At 36.3% G+C, this 17,235-nt stretch overlaps 1 protein-coding gene across 6 annotated transcripts in view; it reads right to left on the bottom strand.

The window, feature by feature from the left end:
* HERC2 (HECT and RLD domain containing E3 ubiquitin protein ligase 2) overlaps positions 1-17,235 on the bottom strand; it is a 115,172-nt gene that overhangs the window by 34,728 nt on the left and 63,209 nt on the right. For all 6 annotated transcript variants that reach the window (XM_054813830.1, XM_054813834.1, XM_054813833.1 and 3 more), the window contains 18 exons: positions 15,960-16,058; positions 15,696-15,864; positions 15,477-15,602; positions 14,621-14,729; positions 14,338-14,477; positions 12,468-12,658; positions 10,548-10,653; positions 10,274-10,365; positions 9,510-9,685; positions 8,839-8,950; positions 6,970-7,051; positions 6,728-6,871; positions 6,065-6,155; positions 4,421-4,598; positions 3,854-3,935; positions 3,602-3,773; positions 1,503-1,647; positions 569-794 (listed from right to left, as the gene is read on the bottom strand). In XM_054813830.1, coding sequence (XP_054669805.1) covers positions 569-794; positions 1,503-1,647; positions 3,602-3,773; positions 3,854-3,935; positions 4,421-4,598; positions 6,065-6,155; positions 6,728-6,871; positions 6,970-7,051; positions 8,839-8,950; positions 9,510-9,685; positions 10,274-10,365; positions 10,548-10,653; positions 12,468-12,658; positions 14,338-14,477; positions 14,621-14,729; positions 15,477-15,602; positions 15,696-15,864; positions 15,960-16,058 — 2,440 coding nt within the window. The remainder of the gene's footprint in view (positions 1-568; positions 795-1,502; positions 1,648-3,601; positions 3,774-3,853; positions 3,936-4,420; positions 4,599-6,064; positions 6,156-6,727; positions 6,872-6,969; positions 7,052-8,838; positions 8,951-9,509; positions 9,686-10,273; positions 10,366-10,547; positions 10,654-12,467; positions 12,659-14,337; positions 14,478-14,620; positions 14,730-15,476; positions 15,603-15,695; positions 15,865-15,959; positions 16,059-17,235) is intronic.

Genomic DNA, 17,235 nt, shown 5'->3' with positions numbered 1-17,235 from the left:
TTATTAGGTACTCTTAAAAATACTAATCAAATATTCTATATATGTAGTTCTTGCTCTTTTTTAAACACATTGCCTTGTTCAGAAAAAGCTTAATTAGCAAATTGTTTGGTGCTTTTATATTCAACACAAAACATTGCTGTTTTGCCTCCCTAATTCTTAAGCCACCTACCTTAGAAACAAAAGGTAACAGTACCATCAAGAATTACAGAAAGAGGTAACATGGAAGAAGACCAATATTTCAGTGGCATCCATCTACCATTACCTTCATAAAGCTCTATCCCATATTAAAAACTACGTCTTTGGGCATTTGATAAAGCATGTTGCATTTTAATTTCCTGCAGAACAACAAAAGTTCAAACTAATGCTACTTCTGAACAAGTCCTTTACAATTTCCACTTTCAGGAAGAGTGTTTTGTTGGGGGATTTTGAGAGGTGTGTATGGTTTTTGTTGTTTTGTGGTGCTTTTTTAAAAAAACAGTTTTCTTTTTGCACTATCACCTATTAAACCACACACACAACTAATATTCCCAAGGCATAAAAAACCCAGTGTAAGGCAATAAATACCAACCAAGATAAGAAGCACCTAAAGGGTCCCTCGCTGTTTGGAAAAGTACTGGTTCATGAACAGATGGTGTAGCTACGTCCACTGTTGTCCACGCTACACTGTGGGAAGACCCACAAGCAACCCGGGTGATTTTCTGGCCTTCCAAGCCCTGGACAAGAGTGGGCTTTCTATTGACTGTAGTAGTTCCGTTGCCTTGTTGCCCATGGTCATTGTCACCCCAAGCGTAAACCTGCCAGTAAACATTTCCAAGTTACTTTGCTTTACTGGTTGCCTCATTTAATTATTTTCTTAAAAATTCCTACAAAGTAATATTAGTGTTTTGTACTATTAATCTAGAACACTTCAGAGAACCTATTACCATAACTTTTCCCCCCATTAAATAATGCAGGCATTATCATATATTAAAATAAAGGAGAAAAAAAAATCAAAGCAGCATTTTATCAGATGATTCATAAATTCTTACCAATTCATAACTCATCATTTGATTCATAAATTATTCAATGTTCACAGTGAACAGTAAGTTCGAAGAATTAGTGGCATAGTAATTACATTGGAGATCTGAATCAACACTATGATAATGATAATGCTGGATCACAGCAGAAAAATCTATCCAGAATACTATGACTGCTTCTGCATATGAAGAGTGAGAAGCAGTAAAATGATCATGCAGATAATACATAAACTAGGAAAATACTACAAAAGCTACTACAACAACATTTAAAATCCATAATAATAATAATAATAATACGAAAGCTAATATATTTTAAATTACAATCATGCTTATATTTATTCAAGAATTAAAAGCAAATAAATATAATTAGAAATATTTATTGCATTTAATCAGCATCGATGCTATTACACTCATCTTCCTCAACAGTTCAGTTTATTCCTTTCTGGATCAAGGAAAAAGGGGAAAGAAGGATGATGCACAACGTACCTGCCCAGTGTCTGTAACTGCTAGACAATGGAGTGCGCCTACAGCCACATGCACAATCTTTTTACCCCTCAGTCCTTCCACAACTTGTGGCTTTCGTACATGTACATCTGTGCCATGGCCTAGCCTGAAATAGTCGCCCTTACCCCTGCAACAGATAGCAAACGTAAAACTCAAGACCATTATATTGTTTACACATTCCTCTGTCAAGGCAGCTTCCTGAACCAAAATACTTCATTTATCACTGGGATTAAACACAAGCACCAACTAGCAAATTCTTCAAATCTGAATTACAAAGGCCTAAAAATGAGGGTAACTGCAGTTCTGTGACTCCCTAACTTTTCACCTCAGTATAGAACAGGTATCACTTATGACTATTTTTTCTACATAGTGCAACTATGACTACATTGAATTTCCTCTGTTGCAGACACCCTGCAATTATGAATACTACAAAATTGATGTGTTCTGACAGACTGGGACAGATTTATACTTCTGAGGATAAATCTAACAACAACAGACCCTTTGACAAGTATTCTCACATGAAAAAAATATAGGAACTAATATGTTTTCAGAGCTGAGTTTCTCCACACTGTTTCAATTCTCAATATAGGTCCTCAAGCCTCCATAATTTAAATTATTCCAAAACTGTTACACACAAACTGCACTAAAAATACACCATATGCAAAAGTAATGTAAACCCCTTAAAAGGCCTCTAAGAATGTCAGTAAAGAAGAAAAAACACGTGCGATTTCTTCCACTATGTTTTTAGTAACCATTCACTCAGTTCTGCTCACCACCACCACCACCATTTTTCTCAACAAAGTTTATGGTATGCTGGAGGCAGATGTTATATATATAACTTTAGGTAGGCAACAGTACTAACACAGAAGTTGGGAGCTTTCCTTCAAATCAGTACAAATTCAAGCAGATAAAAGTTTAGAAGCAACTCAGCCATCCTAAACTGCAGACATGCACAGCTGAAACAGACCCAAAAAAATCTCCTTGTAGTCCTGTAGTGTCATGAAATAGCTGTAGATTTTATGACTAGATGTAACAGTGTTAAGAGAAAGTGGGGAAAGGAAGGAATGAACAAGAATTTTGCAGAGTTCTTAGACTCCCAAATTCCCTTTCCTCTTACACCTTTCGTCACTACAAAAAAAGAATTTAAAAGAGGGAGGGAAATGAGAGAGACAGTGGCCACTCTGAGAAATGACATCTCTGCCAAAAGCTTTTCTATTACCAAAAATAGAAGTAACTTATAAAAATGGAAGTTTTGTGGATTTATCGTCATATCGTTCATCAATTGCTGACAAATAATAAAATAAAAATGACCATTTTAAGTCATCTCAGCTTTGATGTACATCAAACTGGTCAGTCTTATTTCACAAGGATGGGGTAAGATCTTGATCTGGTTAGAGGTCTGAAGTTGATCTGCCATACAGTAAGCTCTCAAATTTTACAGAAAGGTTTATAAATTCAAAAAAGCCAGGCTTGTATTCAAAACAAAGCAGAAGTGAGCAGACAAACAGATGAAAAATACAAACAGTTTCTGAATAACTCTCAGTGATCATCTCTCACCATTTCTTGCTTCGAGGCATCATTACTGACAGCTCGGTGGCCTTCTGAGCAGCAATGAGCTCTGCAGAGGCCTTGTGTTTCCAGGGAAGTTCTTTCCATCTCCTCTGAACTTTAGCTTACTTCCTCACTCTACTACATCCTTACTCTCTCAGTCTGCTTTAGCTGTACGCTACATACTCCAAACTATGATTCTCAGGTTCTCTTTTTCCCACTCCACTCCAGCGTCTTGAATTAACATTCCTTTACAGGCTCCATTGCTCCCAAGAGAGGGAATGACCTTCCCCTTCCTCCACTAGTTCAGTAAGACCCAGGCATCCTAACAGAGTACAATACGCAACTGAGCATGCTACAGGACACAGCGTTAGATTAACTGGAACAGATCACAGCTTGTCTTGAGGAGCTGCCAACTTAAAAGACAAAGCACACAGATAAGGCACAGATGGAGTTAAGACAGTCAAACAGCAATAAATACAACACGTACTTAGTAATTGCTTTGTTAATATTATCTGGCAAACGTAACATACCATGTCCATACAACTCCTGACTTGGTCAGTGCCAATGAGAACTGTGCACCACACTCAATCTGACAAACACCTTGGCCGTTCAGTCTTTCAATGTTCTGAGGAATGTTGCATCCTTCACTTCCTCCTCGGCCCAGTTTTCCAAAATCACCGTCACCCCAAGAAAACACCAAACCTAACAAACACCAAACTGCAGGTCAAACAATGATCACAGTATTCACGTGTTAGAAAGCTTCTGGAACAAGATATTCCTACCTTCATCTGTCAAAGCAAGAGTTTGAGCATCTCTGCTTCCACAAGCAACCTGAATGACTCTGTGGCCAAGGAGCACTTTAACCTACAAAAATAGAAAAGGTAAACAAGACGTTTCAGAGAAATTGTGTTTTAAAACCTTACAGACATTTTCAAGCTCTTATGACTTTGTTGATTGTGCCCAGCCTGAGCATCCCATTTAGCAAAGGGTTATCAAGCCTTGCTCACTCAGGATCCAACATCACTCAATGACAGTAGCAGCTTCCAGCTATGCATCAAAGTAGATGCAGGACATGAATGTTCAAAACAGCACTAGCCATTCTGCATCACTTCCCAAGAAAGAGACCAGATTTCTTTGGCCTTGCTGAAATAGCTTGCCTGTTATTAGAGGTATGTGTACCAAAACCTAATTTAAATCACTCCAAAATGATGTCTTTGTACTGTTTTAATGTGTTTTGGCTTTACTGTAGCTTTATTTTATCATTTATCAATTATCAATTGATATTTTATCATTTATCAACTAAGCAAACACATTTGCATTTCATCAGAAACAAGAAACATTTATTTTACCATCTTAGGCTTCAGCTGAGTGGTATTATCTCCATGTCCTAGCCTTCCATATTCTCCAAGACCCCACGTATACAGTTCACCACTGGAGGTAATGGCAGCACTATGGGAACTGCCACAAGCAATATCACGGATGCGTTTGGTTTTCAATGCTTCTATCAATCTGGGTTTATCACAGTTCCTAGAGAAAATGAGTACAAAATTAATTGTGTTAATTATGAAAGAGTTACACAATTTACTCCAACCTTCATAATAAAAAAAATTGTGTAATAACAGTAAACCAAAGATAAAATAAGATACAACATTATGATTCCAAGATGTACTCTTTAGTAGCACCATAAATCTAAAGTTTACACTATTTTACTGTACTTCAAAGTTTATTTAAAGAAATATTTTATGTATATGCTGCAAAACCTTGGTGTTTTGGCTTTGTCACCTAAGTGATGAATCAATTAAAAAGTGCCTAAAGTGAAAACTGATATCCTGTCATTGCCATAAGTTGAGCAATTTTTTAGGAGTAATTATTTCTCCACCCTGTGGAAACAAAGCCAGATAGTAAGATTAAGAGATGACACTCCCATCCCAACTTTGCTTTTATGAGAGAGAAATTAGAACAGGAATTTACTGTTCAGCTTCTATGACAGTACTGGAAACTTTTACTATTCCTACGGTTACAGTATTCTCTAAATTCAGGGAAGAGTTTCAAACTCAAGGTTTTCTAATATCAACCATGTAGCAGAGCCACTGTTAAGGTTTTATAAAATTATGCATGGCCTCTGGAAAATTTGCCCCCATGAAATGCCTCAGAGTTCCAAGTCTCACTTCTAATAAAACTACAGAAAACATAAGGCAGTTGAACAATAAGCAACAATACTGCTCTAATCTGGCCTTCCCTTCTCCTTGATCTGACACACATACCACTAAGAACATTTATTTGTTGTCATATATTAACCATCTGAGTTGGGCACTGTAATTTTTTAATGTATTCTGAGCAGGTCTTCAAAATGTATCAGAATGAAAAAGATTTCCCCATGGGCTATGTTTATCTTCTTTTTTTTTTTCTTTCAAAACATTGTTCTGTGGGGCATTAAAAAAAAAAATCCTGAGACAATTCAAATTTTCCTCAAAGCTGTCCTGTGGAGAATTACACTATGTACTACTGAAAAGTATAAGAAATTTATTTCTGGCTAAAAAGTTCATGAACAGAAGCCTAAAGAAAAGGACTACAAAATACTCTGCCAGGCTTACATTATGAACTGTTACAGCTCACAAATGTAAAACTGCCATGGTTTTAACACCTCAATGCACCTCTATAAACCTTACCTCATAAAAGTAACCAAAACCTCTATGTCCAAAAGTATGTCCACCAGTGACATTCAAAAACACTATTAAAGACTTCAGTCACTAAGTATGTTTCCCATTATTATATTAAATGAATGCCTTTTTAAATGACTGAAGACTGCTACAAATGCTGCACCATAAATTGATGTACACTGCTGTAAAAAAAAATATATTCTTTTCACAACACAATTTTTTATTCCCATCGTACTAAAAATCCTGTCACTGTCAATAGCGGTGGTCAGCCATGTTGAAACATGCAACACAAATGTTCTCTTACTGAAATCCAGACAAATTTGGTATCCTTACATTCGACTGAAGTGACCAAGTTTTCCATCATCTCCTTCACCCCATGAAAATACCTTTCCATCAACAGTTAATGCCATAGCATGCCGGCCACCTAAAAAAGTAAACATAAATTTAAATTTTCAAGCTTTCAAGCAGGCAGTAGGTCTAGCAAAAATCTAAGAAAATTGACGCTGCTGTACTTCCACAATGTAACTATACGAGCCTTTCAAGCTAATACACATTACTTATGTGAAGAATACTTCAGAGTTTTTATGTGATTTAATTTAAAACACAAAACTTTTGTGAGAGTAGGTTTCCTGGCATATTTAAAAAAAAAATTAAAAACCCAACTCAATTTACTTTTTCAATGCTGCAAGAAAAAACAAAATCAAAAATGAAAACACTTTGGATCAGAATGAAAAAATATTAAGAAGTTACCAAATTTAACTTCCAGCAAATAAGAAACTGTGTATGGTCTAATTTCATAGATTTTGATAACAGAACCATTAGACACAATCTGACATTTTATGCACCCCACTGTATCTAATGACTTTTATTTATTTAAAAAAAAATTTAAAATATCAGATATGCTGGGGCATCACAGCACCGAACAAAACTGCAAAGCAACTATTTTCAGGTTTAATATGTTATGTTTATGTATGTAAGAATAGCAATAGTCAGTACCTGAGTGAACAGCAACCTTCTTTACCACATAGTTACTGAGAGCTGTAATCTGGCGGGGAATAGGCACAGTTCCACTAGATATTCCTAAACCTAGCCTTCCATTTGTGGCTTCTCCACAGGCATATACTTTACCCTCTACAGTCACTAAAATGAAGAAAAAAGTTTGAAACATCATTAATGTTTCACAACTGGAAATCTGTTTCTGCCCTTAAATAATTACAGTTATTTTAAACTTACATTACCTGCAAAAAGGCTTTTGGATCCTCCAGCTACTTGTACAACGTTCAAGGCAGATAGAGTTTCAGAAAAAGAAGGGACCTTTATCTAGAGCAGAGAGGAAATAAAGATCATTACAATACACTTTAAAATTTTATACTTTAAAAAGAAGAGCTGTTCTGAAGTGATAAACCATTTAATCTAACAGGTACTTTTTTTTTTTTTTTTTAAAATATGGAAAAATCCCTGCACTATCAGACACTTCACACAAACCAGGTAATATACACCAGGCAAAAGACAGAAACGAAGAAAAAGCGTTTAATACTGAAACAATGATAAATACAAAGCCTGAGAAAAAATGAAACGTGATATAAACAAGGATTTTCCTTTTAGTAAAGTTTTCTTGAGAAAACCAAACTCAGTTTTGAAGAAAGGCACAACAACACTAGGTAAAAGTGTTGACCAATACACTTCAAATCGGCATACAGGAACACAAAACCACAACTGAGTTTTTCAGTAGCAAAATGCTTTAGCCATCTGGATTAGAGATCAACTCAAAGGGGGCAGGCGGGGTGAGAAGACAAAGAGACTAGGAAACCTATTTTCTCCATGACTACAAAGAAGTCTTTGATCAAGCTATATATATATGTATATAATCAAGCTTTATATATATATATATATAAAAATAGACATCAACAATCTCTTTTCAAGTGTTTTAAAATCAACATACATTCAAACCTGGCATAACCCCTTGTATAATAAAAGGACTTATCTATGTCTTTTTATGCAGCTAAAGAGATAGTTTCTAGTAGACTTCTTCATTACAGTATATGGGGAAAAAAGTTCGAAGGACATTTGAAAAGCCTCAGATTAGTTTTTAAATTAATATCCCAATTCATCAATTTATGAATTTAATAATACCTGTTACAACCTCAAAGATAAAGTGCGTAAATTCATGTTAGCATGTTTTTTCCACTCAAAAAAGTTTTGTCTTTACAGAATTAGATCAAGTTACAGAGGTATCTGATTATTATTTTTTTTTTATCCCTTCGCCTCTTCCATTTAACTGTCCAATAATTCTCCCCTTTTCTAGGTGGGAGGGAAGCACTTCAGTCAGAGCCATAATTCTGCCTTCAACATATCTGGAACAAGAATGAACTAAAATCTGCACTTCTGCACTGAAGCCTTGATGGCTTTATGCACCAATAAAATACAGGATACAGTAACAGTTAACTTTTTGTTTCTTGAAAGGCACTCTATGGATACAATAGTATATGTTTTATTTACAACATACATTAGAGAAATGTCCTCTTAACATACTTTTCAGATTAATGATATCTTAAATTGATTTAACATTCACCATGTACCTCCCATCTTACTTTGTATTAAAATTATGTATAAATGGCTGCACACAGGGCTGAAATTCCTATTGAATTACACTGAATTGTAATCAAGTTACACCAATTAAAAAGATTAGAATTCAACTTTTTTTCCAGATTGCTGCACCAGCTCCAGGTACAAGTAATGCATGTAAAAGTTCACCAGTATCTTCATTTCATGCACGCAAATTCAAAAGGAACAGAATACATACAGAGTGCTACACATTTTTAGAACAATTAGTTCACTATTGCCTAAAACAAATTATTAAGTGGCTGCTAAAAATCAAACTGGATTTCAGAATAACAACCAAAACACAAATTTTCTCCAGTTTTCCACCCAGCAGACATCTACATGTATTAAAAGTAAAAAGCCATTAATACCTAGTCTTCATAGCTTTTGGTAATAAACTTTAAAATTCTGATTAAATTTGAATTAATTTTGAGTTGTGTGAGACTTATACATTTTATTTTTAGCTGTGTCTGTTTTGTACTAAAGTATGAAAACAACAGACATACCTTGGAACCTTTTAGCCCTCCCAATTGGTCCTTGTCATTCAGTCCCCAAACAAAAACTTTGGTTCTTATTGTAGCTGCCGATTCAAGCCCTGCTGCCTTCTTCCTAACAAGACTGAACATATTGAGCAAAAAACCAAAGTCAGTTTAGCAAATTGCATGCTAAAGCATAGGCACCTTTTTACTGTATTTACCAATTTAACAGTTTGGAACAGTTTCGGTACTCAAACTATACCACCACACTTAAGAGGTGGCAGCTGTAACAAATTAAAAACCAAAACAACTTTAAAAAAAAATCCAGAGTATTTTGCTGAGCAGTGGTAAATGTACACATACCAAATATAAACACATTAAGGTTTTAGCTAGATTTTCAACTCAAGTACACTGCAGAAGCAGAAGAGCTGCAGAAAAGGCTACTGCCTTACAAATGTGATAATCTTAAAGAAGTTATTTAGCAACAAATTACCTACTTACAATTCTGACAAACTAAGATACTGATTTCTCTTTACTACCCTTCAACTTAAAGTTGCTCTTCTTACAATAATCTCCTGATTGGAATATACAGACACTTGATATGGAAAATGATTCCACTTAAGCTTACAATCTAAAGGCCTTCACTAAGGTTCTTTATCATTTCTCTCATTTATCATTTCTCTGCCCCTGCAGTTACCTACCTCCCGGTGTTAGCTTTATCATCATCCTCTTCCTCATTATCAGAAGCAAGGAAAGGGACTGCAGCCAAATCTTCATCCTCTGCACGTATACGTCCCAGTATGCTGAGGCCATGTATTTTGCAATCAATCCCAGAGCTTCTGCACTGCTTGATTGCAATCTCTATATACCTGTGGTACTAAGAAGAAAAAACACAAACAAAACAAAACAAAAAAACCCCTAAATTGCCATCTTTTGGGTCCTGTATCACTTTCTACAACATATGAACGAATTACAACTTTTGCTCGACTTTGTCACCTTAACAAAATGAATCTGTAACATCAAATGTTTGGCTTTTCAGCCCTACATAATTCGTACTTTAAGACAAACATATAGCTTCATTAATTTGAGAATGATTTCACTTCCAATCTTCTAAAAATTCATTATGCATTCCTCCTTGCTGTTACTGAAGACAATCAGAACTACTATCCAAAATAAGCTCCACATTTAAGTCTATAGGGATGTCTTCTTGGTTCGTAGGTATATTGATTCATATAAAAAAAACCCCTAAAATATCTTTACTGCTAAGGCTATTATAGAGTTACACTGTGATTATGGTAAAACTTATCAGGATAATTATCTTTACTAAAAAACTGCCAGAAATAGTGCTAATTTAGAGGAAAAATAAAATACCATGCTTTAATAATCTCAATAGTGTTTTTCATCCCTCTCTTGCAGCAAAAGATCTGTTGCATACAAGAGTAATTCTCACACAAACTTCACTTACTTCTGTACAATCACTGAGAAGAGGCACTGTGGTGTCTGTAGGATTTATATTGATTGTCTTTAGCTCTATAAGGTTATTTAACGAGTTCCCCCCTAGAAAACAAAACATGGAAAGAAAAAGATTTTAAGATACAGTGTTTGTTTCATAACCAGGCACTATGCATGTTAAATAGATTACTATGTTAACTGAAACCAGACAAATAACTACTGTTGAATGCACAAAAACCAAAATATATATATATATTTTTCAGACTTCTCAGAGTGCATACACATACCTGAAACTACAACTAAAGAGGGCATGTAACTGCTGTCTGCAGGGTCTACAATCATCTTTAGTCTGTGAACAAGAACATCTGGAAAAATCTCCAAGCGAATCCAGTGCTAGGGGAAACACACAGAATTTCATTTTCAGATAGCATTGTTAGGACCATCGTATGGTTAACAAGAATAAACATGCGCTGGTTTTGAAGACAGCACAAAAAAACATTTGTGAATGGTACACAACAGCTGCAATGCACAGGAACTGGACAAAGGAACTTCTTGCCTGTCTAACCTCCAAATACAAGAGAAACAAATTATGCAGCAAATTATTTATTTCACCCAAGAGTGACATCATTGAGAAGACTGAGAAAGCAGTCTTTCTTGACCTCCAGTCAAGAAATGGGACATAATGTAAATCTTTGACTGGCTACAGTCTATAGACAACCCAAAGGAAGGGTACTTGGGGATATTCTCAGCATGGCCATCAACAGAGCATCAAAACACACTGGACAGAAGTCCAGTCACAAATCCTGGTGCCTAGGCCAGCCACAGAGCAGTGCTGCAGGTCAATAAAACTGTTAAACCATAAAGTAAGGAACAATGCTTATATGTTTTTATAAATGATCTGGACACAGGAGTCAAATGTACATTAAGCAAGTTTGACGATGACACTAGACTAGGAGCAGCTTTAGACTCCTTCAAGGGTAGAGATGCCTTACAGAGAGATCTGGATACGCTAGAGAGCTGGGCAATCACCAACCATATGAAATTTAAGAGCAAGTGCCAGATTCTCCACCTGGAATGGGGTAAACCTGCTTATACATACAAACTTGGGGATGAGAGGCTGGAGAGCAGCCCCATGGAAAGCGATTGGGGTGTTTGGGTTGCTGGCAAGTTGAGTATGAGTCAGAGTGCCCTGGCAGCCAAAAGGACCAACCGTGTGCTGGGGCACATCAAGCACAGCATAGCCAGCCAGTCGAGGGAGGCGATTGTCCCAATGTACACTAGTGTGGCCCCACCTTGAGTACTGTGTGCAGTTTTGGGTGCCTCAAGATAAGAAGGACATCAAATGACTAGAGTGTGTCCAGAGGAGGGTAACCAAGATGGTGAAAGGCTTTGAGGGCAAGACTTATGAGGTCACTTGGTTTGTTGAGATTGCAGAAGGTTGAGGGGAGACCTCATTGCCATCTACAACTTCCTCAAGAGAGGCAGCAGAGGGAGAGGTGCTGATCTCCTCTCTGGTGACCAGGGATAGGACACAAGGAAATGGAATGAAGCTTGCATCAGGGGAAGTTCAGGTTGGACATTAGGAAAAGGTTATTCACGGAGAAGGTGGTCGGTCCCTGGAACAGGCTCCCCAGGGAAGTGGTCACGGCACCAAGCCTGGCGGAGTTCAAGGATCGTCTGGATGACGCTCTTAGTCATATGGTTTAGTTTTAGGTAGTCCTACAAGGAGCAGGGAGTTGGACTCGATGATCCTTATGGGTCCTTTCCAACTCAAGGTATTCTAAGATTCTATGCAAGTGAGGGAGTGTTTTGAGACTGTTTTAGCTAGTGAGAGCACAGGTGCTTTTTGTATTGCAACAAATTCACTTCAGTAAAATATAACCCATGCGATTGTTATGAGCAATTATTATCAGTTGTTATACTGAAAAGGCAATTGTAACTATATAATCAATTACAGAATAATTACCCTGTATTTCAAAAATCACACAAGCTCCTTATAATTCACATGAGATAATTACAAAGATGATGCACAGCTTTAAAAAACAGGCACATTTACTATGAAGAAATAGTTTTGTACTTCAGATATCTGTTTTTACTACTCTTCTATCTTACACGGAGGTAACAAACAAATGTATTTCACTAAGGTAAATACTTATCCTTTAAAGAAGAAAGTATGCCAGAATAAAACAGTTCTGGCTTAAAGTTACCTTTCCTTGTGAGCCAGAAGACTGCCAGCACTGCTCACTACCATCAATAAGACGCGAAGCCTGATTCACAGAGGATGAGACATTCAAATTCTTAACTATTCTTGACCAATCATCCAGTAACATTCCCCGCTGGCTACTATGCCGCCTCTTCAACTGCTTTCCAGAACGCCCACAAAACACTGGAGACTGACCTGCATGGTTAAGCAAAAAATTAAGCATGTACATCTCAAAGAAAATTGCTTTTATTAAACCCACAAGCAATGTGAAAGGAAATACAGGAAGTCAAAGATTTGAGGTATGTAGTCTAAAAGTAGGATTCAGAAACATGTCGCACAGGCATGGTAATACTACTCATGCTTAAAGGGTATAGCTCAAGATTTTTTTTTTTTTTTTCAAAGGAATTTCACCACTTTACCTGACTACAAGTTTTCGTGCCTGTCGTTTGCAATTGCCACACTTTCTATTCTTACACTTAAGACTGATTTGTACCAAGAAACAAAGCATAATTTAGTAAAAAATAAACATTAAAAAAATTAAGGAAAATTACTGTCTTTAGAAATGTAAGACACTTAAGAGTAATTCCTAAAACCTAATGATAAAACATTACAGGGGCATGAAATCTTTAAACTGACAGAATCCTTAAGAGAGTAACTTTCCTGACTGAATAGCCACTTGAAAGGGTCCTTCTTTTTGAAACAAAAATCAAAATTTACGATGATACATACTTCAAAACACAGGCCCACAGCACATGAACTTTGTACACCACTCTAGCACATCAAAAATATGCAACCAACCCTCAACAGAAAACCCTTACAGAAGAATAGGCATAGCTAACATAGAACACTCAAAATTTCCAAATCTTGTTCAAGAATGAGATGGTTTAGCGAGTTGATTTCATCCCTGCAAAAAACCACTTCTACATCCCTTCACTGGTCTTTGTAGCATCTAGAAAGGCTGACTAAAAGAACATTGTAACTCCTCTACCCTATCCAGGGCAACAGGAAGTATTATAGATTCACACTATACTAGCTGTACAACCATATTAACTGATTTCTTAATGGAAAGTTTTTTTGCCCTTTAGACCATCATACACATGCAACGCATGTTCATGACTTCTAGCAGGGAACCAGTTTTATTCATTTTCCAAACCAAATAGACTGGCTATGTGTAAACATGAAGAGGTTTAGTCCAGAAGCGAGCATCACCTTGCAGATACTAGGGATCAGACTGATTTTTAGACAGGTGGAGAGAAAAGAAATAAAAGCTAGCGTCAGGTAAGTTTTGCATAATAATGTAAAACCCAAAAGTTTTGGAGTTAAAATGGCTACACCTGGTTCTTGCCCTAGAAATAAAAAATTCTGATGAGTCTTTCAAAAAGGCTTCCCCTTCCTACCACACCTCTCTGGAGTCTCCACATCATGGAAGAAATGAGGCAACAGCCATCACACACTAATAGGCAAATTTTTTGAAGAGCAACTGAGGTGTAAGAAGGTATCTTAGGTATTTTAAGCTGCACCTGCTGTCATGAGGATTCCATTCACCTACACTTAGGCTGATAGCAAACAGCAGAAGGATTAAAGAATTACACGTTTTACTCTTCGTGTAGCTGAAAACTCAGTTCTGACACAGAGTTACTGTCAAATAGCTTTTTTTTTTTTTTTTTTTTAAACACTGCAAAGAAAGCTTAAGGGTTCACCATGCGCAACTGTAGTAGTGCTGTGATCTGCTAAAGATGTTTTGTTGTCTAGAGGGTCAGATCCAAACACTAATTTTTCATTATGTTAAGGAGCCAAAACTTAAAACTGTTTTTTTAAAAACAAATTCAATGCATTTTAATTAATCTAAGAAACACATAGATTCTGAAACTTACCTGGTTCATTTATTCTGCCAAAAGTATGTCGGGTGTTATGCTTCCTGGTTTTAAAACAAGTTTCACAAAAGTCAAAATCATCACAGTTTCTGCATTTGAATCTAGGCCCATTGATAGGAAACATCTGACAGCCATCACACCTGATTTCACAAAAGAACAAGTAAATATATTTCTACCAGTTTCATGGCAAGTTAATTGTAACACCAGTCAAGATAACGGAATCAAGACAGTAAGACAAAAGAATAACCTATCTATATTAAGAAAAATTTAGATCATCACTTACGTGACTCCAGGATGAATGCTGGGGACCAGTTCCATTTCTGACAATAAGCCAGTCCAGTGAGACTGCTGAGGAAAGTCTACAATGACATCTTTTCCATTGGCGCTAAAAGCTGTGACAAAAACACGCAGAAAATACAGTGTGTTGCAGATCTCTCTAAAATGAAGCAGAAAGTGTCTAGCGCCACATCAGAGCAGAAACATGTAATAAAAGTAGCTTGGAAAGTAATCTTTTATTTTAATGGAATGATGTTATTAACCTAATCAGCCTTGGAAAAGGGCAGAGGAAAAGGGATTTCTAAAGATTTTTTTAAAGATACATATTATTCTATTTAAATTCCTCGACTCAATTATTTTAAAAACAGTTCCCAAAAGAAGAGAGTACTTCTAAGCACAAATATAGTATGACCAAAATCTGTACCCCTTCAAAGAATCTATGCCCCACAGATAACTTCTATGACATCCCTTACAGCTTGAAACTACTGCACCCCACTGCCTCCTCACTTTCATATGAAGTCTTCAAGTTAGATTTACTTCTTAAAGAAAAACCATTTGTGGTTCATCCGAAGTATAAATGAGAACTACAACAGGAAACTGCACGGATTCTTAAAGACCTTTACTGCATGTGAATGTAGTGGCTCAAAAAGCAGGTGAACACACTAACAAAATGGGCTGCCACAGAGTAGGTGTCTATAAATTCATCACAGACATCAAATGCATTCTATACTCTCTTATCATGCAAACACAAACCAGTGTGATTTGTAAGCCTGTCTAGAAGATTCTCTCCATGAACACTGCAGAAAGTCTGAGTGGCTTCCAGTTTTATTCCCTCCCCATACCCCATTGTGAATATACATTACCTTTGACAACTCCCACACTTCGGTGAGTAACTGATCCCCATTTGTATTTGGGTGTGGTAACAGAGCTTTTCACACGCACTTTGTCACCTATCTTGATATGAGAGGCAGAACTCTGAGGTGGGAATCCTGGCAGTTGCAAGAATAAATGCATGGTGAGTGGGTTTTTTCTTAAGTGTATCATTCAGGTTTTTACTAAAAAGCAGTTAGCAGTGAACTTACCTAAAAGCTCAACATGGATATATCTGACCCAGTAAGTACCACCCTTTTGTTGCCAATCACACTGTACGTTCAGGTCATGCAATCCATCTCGATCCAATTTAATAACTTTGCCTACGTCTCCTTCACAAACCTCCTCGTAGGTTCTGCAGCACCTAACCATCATCCCCACCTAGGGAAAAAGGACAAGAGAATGCCGTAACTATGTAAACTGTTTCGTACCAGAAGGAAAATAGTTTCAATATAGCTTTTCATCATCACGCTTACCTGGATATTCTCCCTCACATACACAGCATAGTCATCATTACTTAAGAAATCAGCTCGTTTCTTATAGGTCTGGCTCTCTGTTACAACAGCACCACTTGACTGGAAAAAATCCAAAATAAACATGTAACACTTACAAAATTTGTTTTCAAGTCAGATAAATAAAATTGTTAGCAGAGACTGAAGATAGCCCAACAAAACCACACACATATAATATCCAAGCTACATGCCAGAACGGGTAAAATCTTCAACAGGTCAACTCACTATAGGGCTAACATTTATGATCTACTTTAGTTTAAAGTAAAGTTTAGCTTTCAAAATGACTTGTCAAGGAATGTAGCTGCAAATTTTCAAAATGCCTGAAACAAGCTGCAAGTTGCTATTATGAAATCTGTGTGCCAAAGAAAATTAGATCAAATAGGATTTGTGTGTAATCAACTTAGCCTTGCAGATACACGTTCACGTTCCACTACTTAGGGTACTTGTTTGGTGAGGGAAAAAACCCAACAAAAACACAGTGGTGAATAGTAATCTCCTACCTAAAGTACACTACTCTTTTTTCTTATATAATGCAATGTGATTTAAAGTATTCCCTTAAAAAAACAAGCTGACAAGAAACGTAAGATGTAGTTATCAGAAATTATTTCTTTCAAGATTTGACTAACTTAAAATTTTTTAAGAGAACTATTGCATTCCAGCTGTAATAAGAAATTTAAGAAAACTTTGTTCTGTTTTGAGCATTAGAAGTTTTTCATTTGAGGCACAGTATCTCAATGCAATACTGATAAAGATATCAGAACTTAATGTCAAGGTTATTTCCTTCAAAATACAATGCATTTCTTTCAATTACAAAATCCCGCATGTGCCAGAAAACTCAACGTAACGCCTTAAAAAATAAATAGAAATACAGAACTAATTTAATTTTATTGGCAAATCCTTACTGAAACAGTTCCTGAAAGTCAACAGAAGCCTAATGCAAATTTACATTTAAGCCACCACACTCAATAGGCATTGTAAAGGTCATTTTATCATCAATAAATGAAAATAGTTTTTATAAGGAAAAAGCTAATTTATTTCACTGACATCTTTTTGCCATTTATTCACTAATTCCTCAGTCATTTCTTTTAGCTAAAATACATCTGTTTTTCAGACCAAAGGAAGGGAGGTGGGGGAAAAATTAAAAATAAATAAAAATAAAAATTTGAGTCCTTTACAAATATTACACTGTAGCATTGACTATTTTAGATGAAACTGAGACCAGCTATCAGGCTTATAGCTA

This window comes from Grus americana, chromosome 1 (genome assembly GCF_028858705.1).
Source record: "Grus americana isolate bGruAme1 chromosome 1, bGruAme1.mat, whole genome shotgun sequence".
Lineage (NCBI taxonomy): Eukaryota > Metazoa > Chordata > Aves > Gruiformes > Gruidae > Grus > Grus americana.
This window is presented reverse-complemented; position numbering and strand designations above follow the sequence as displayed.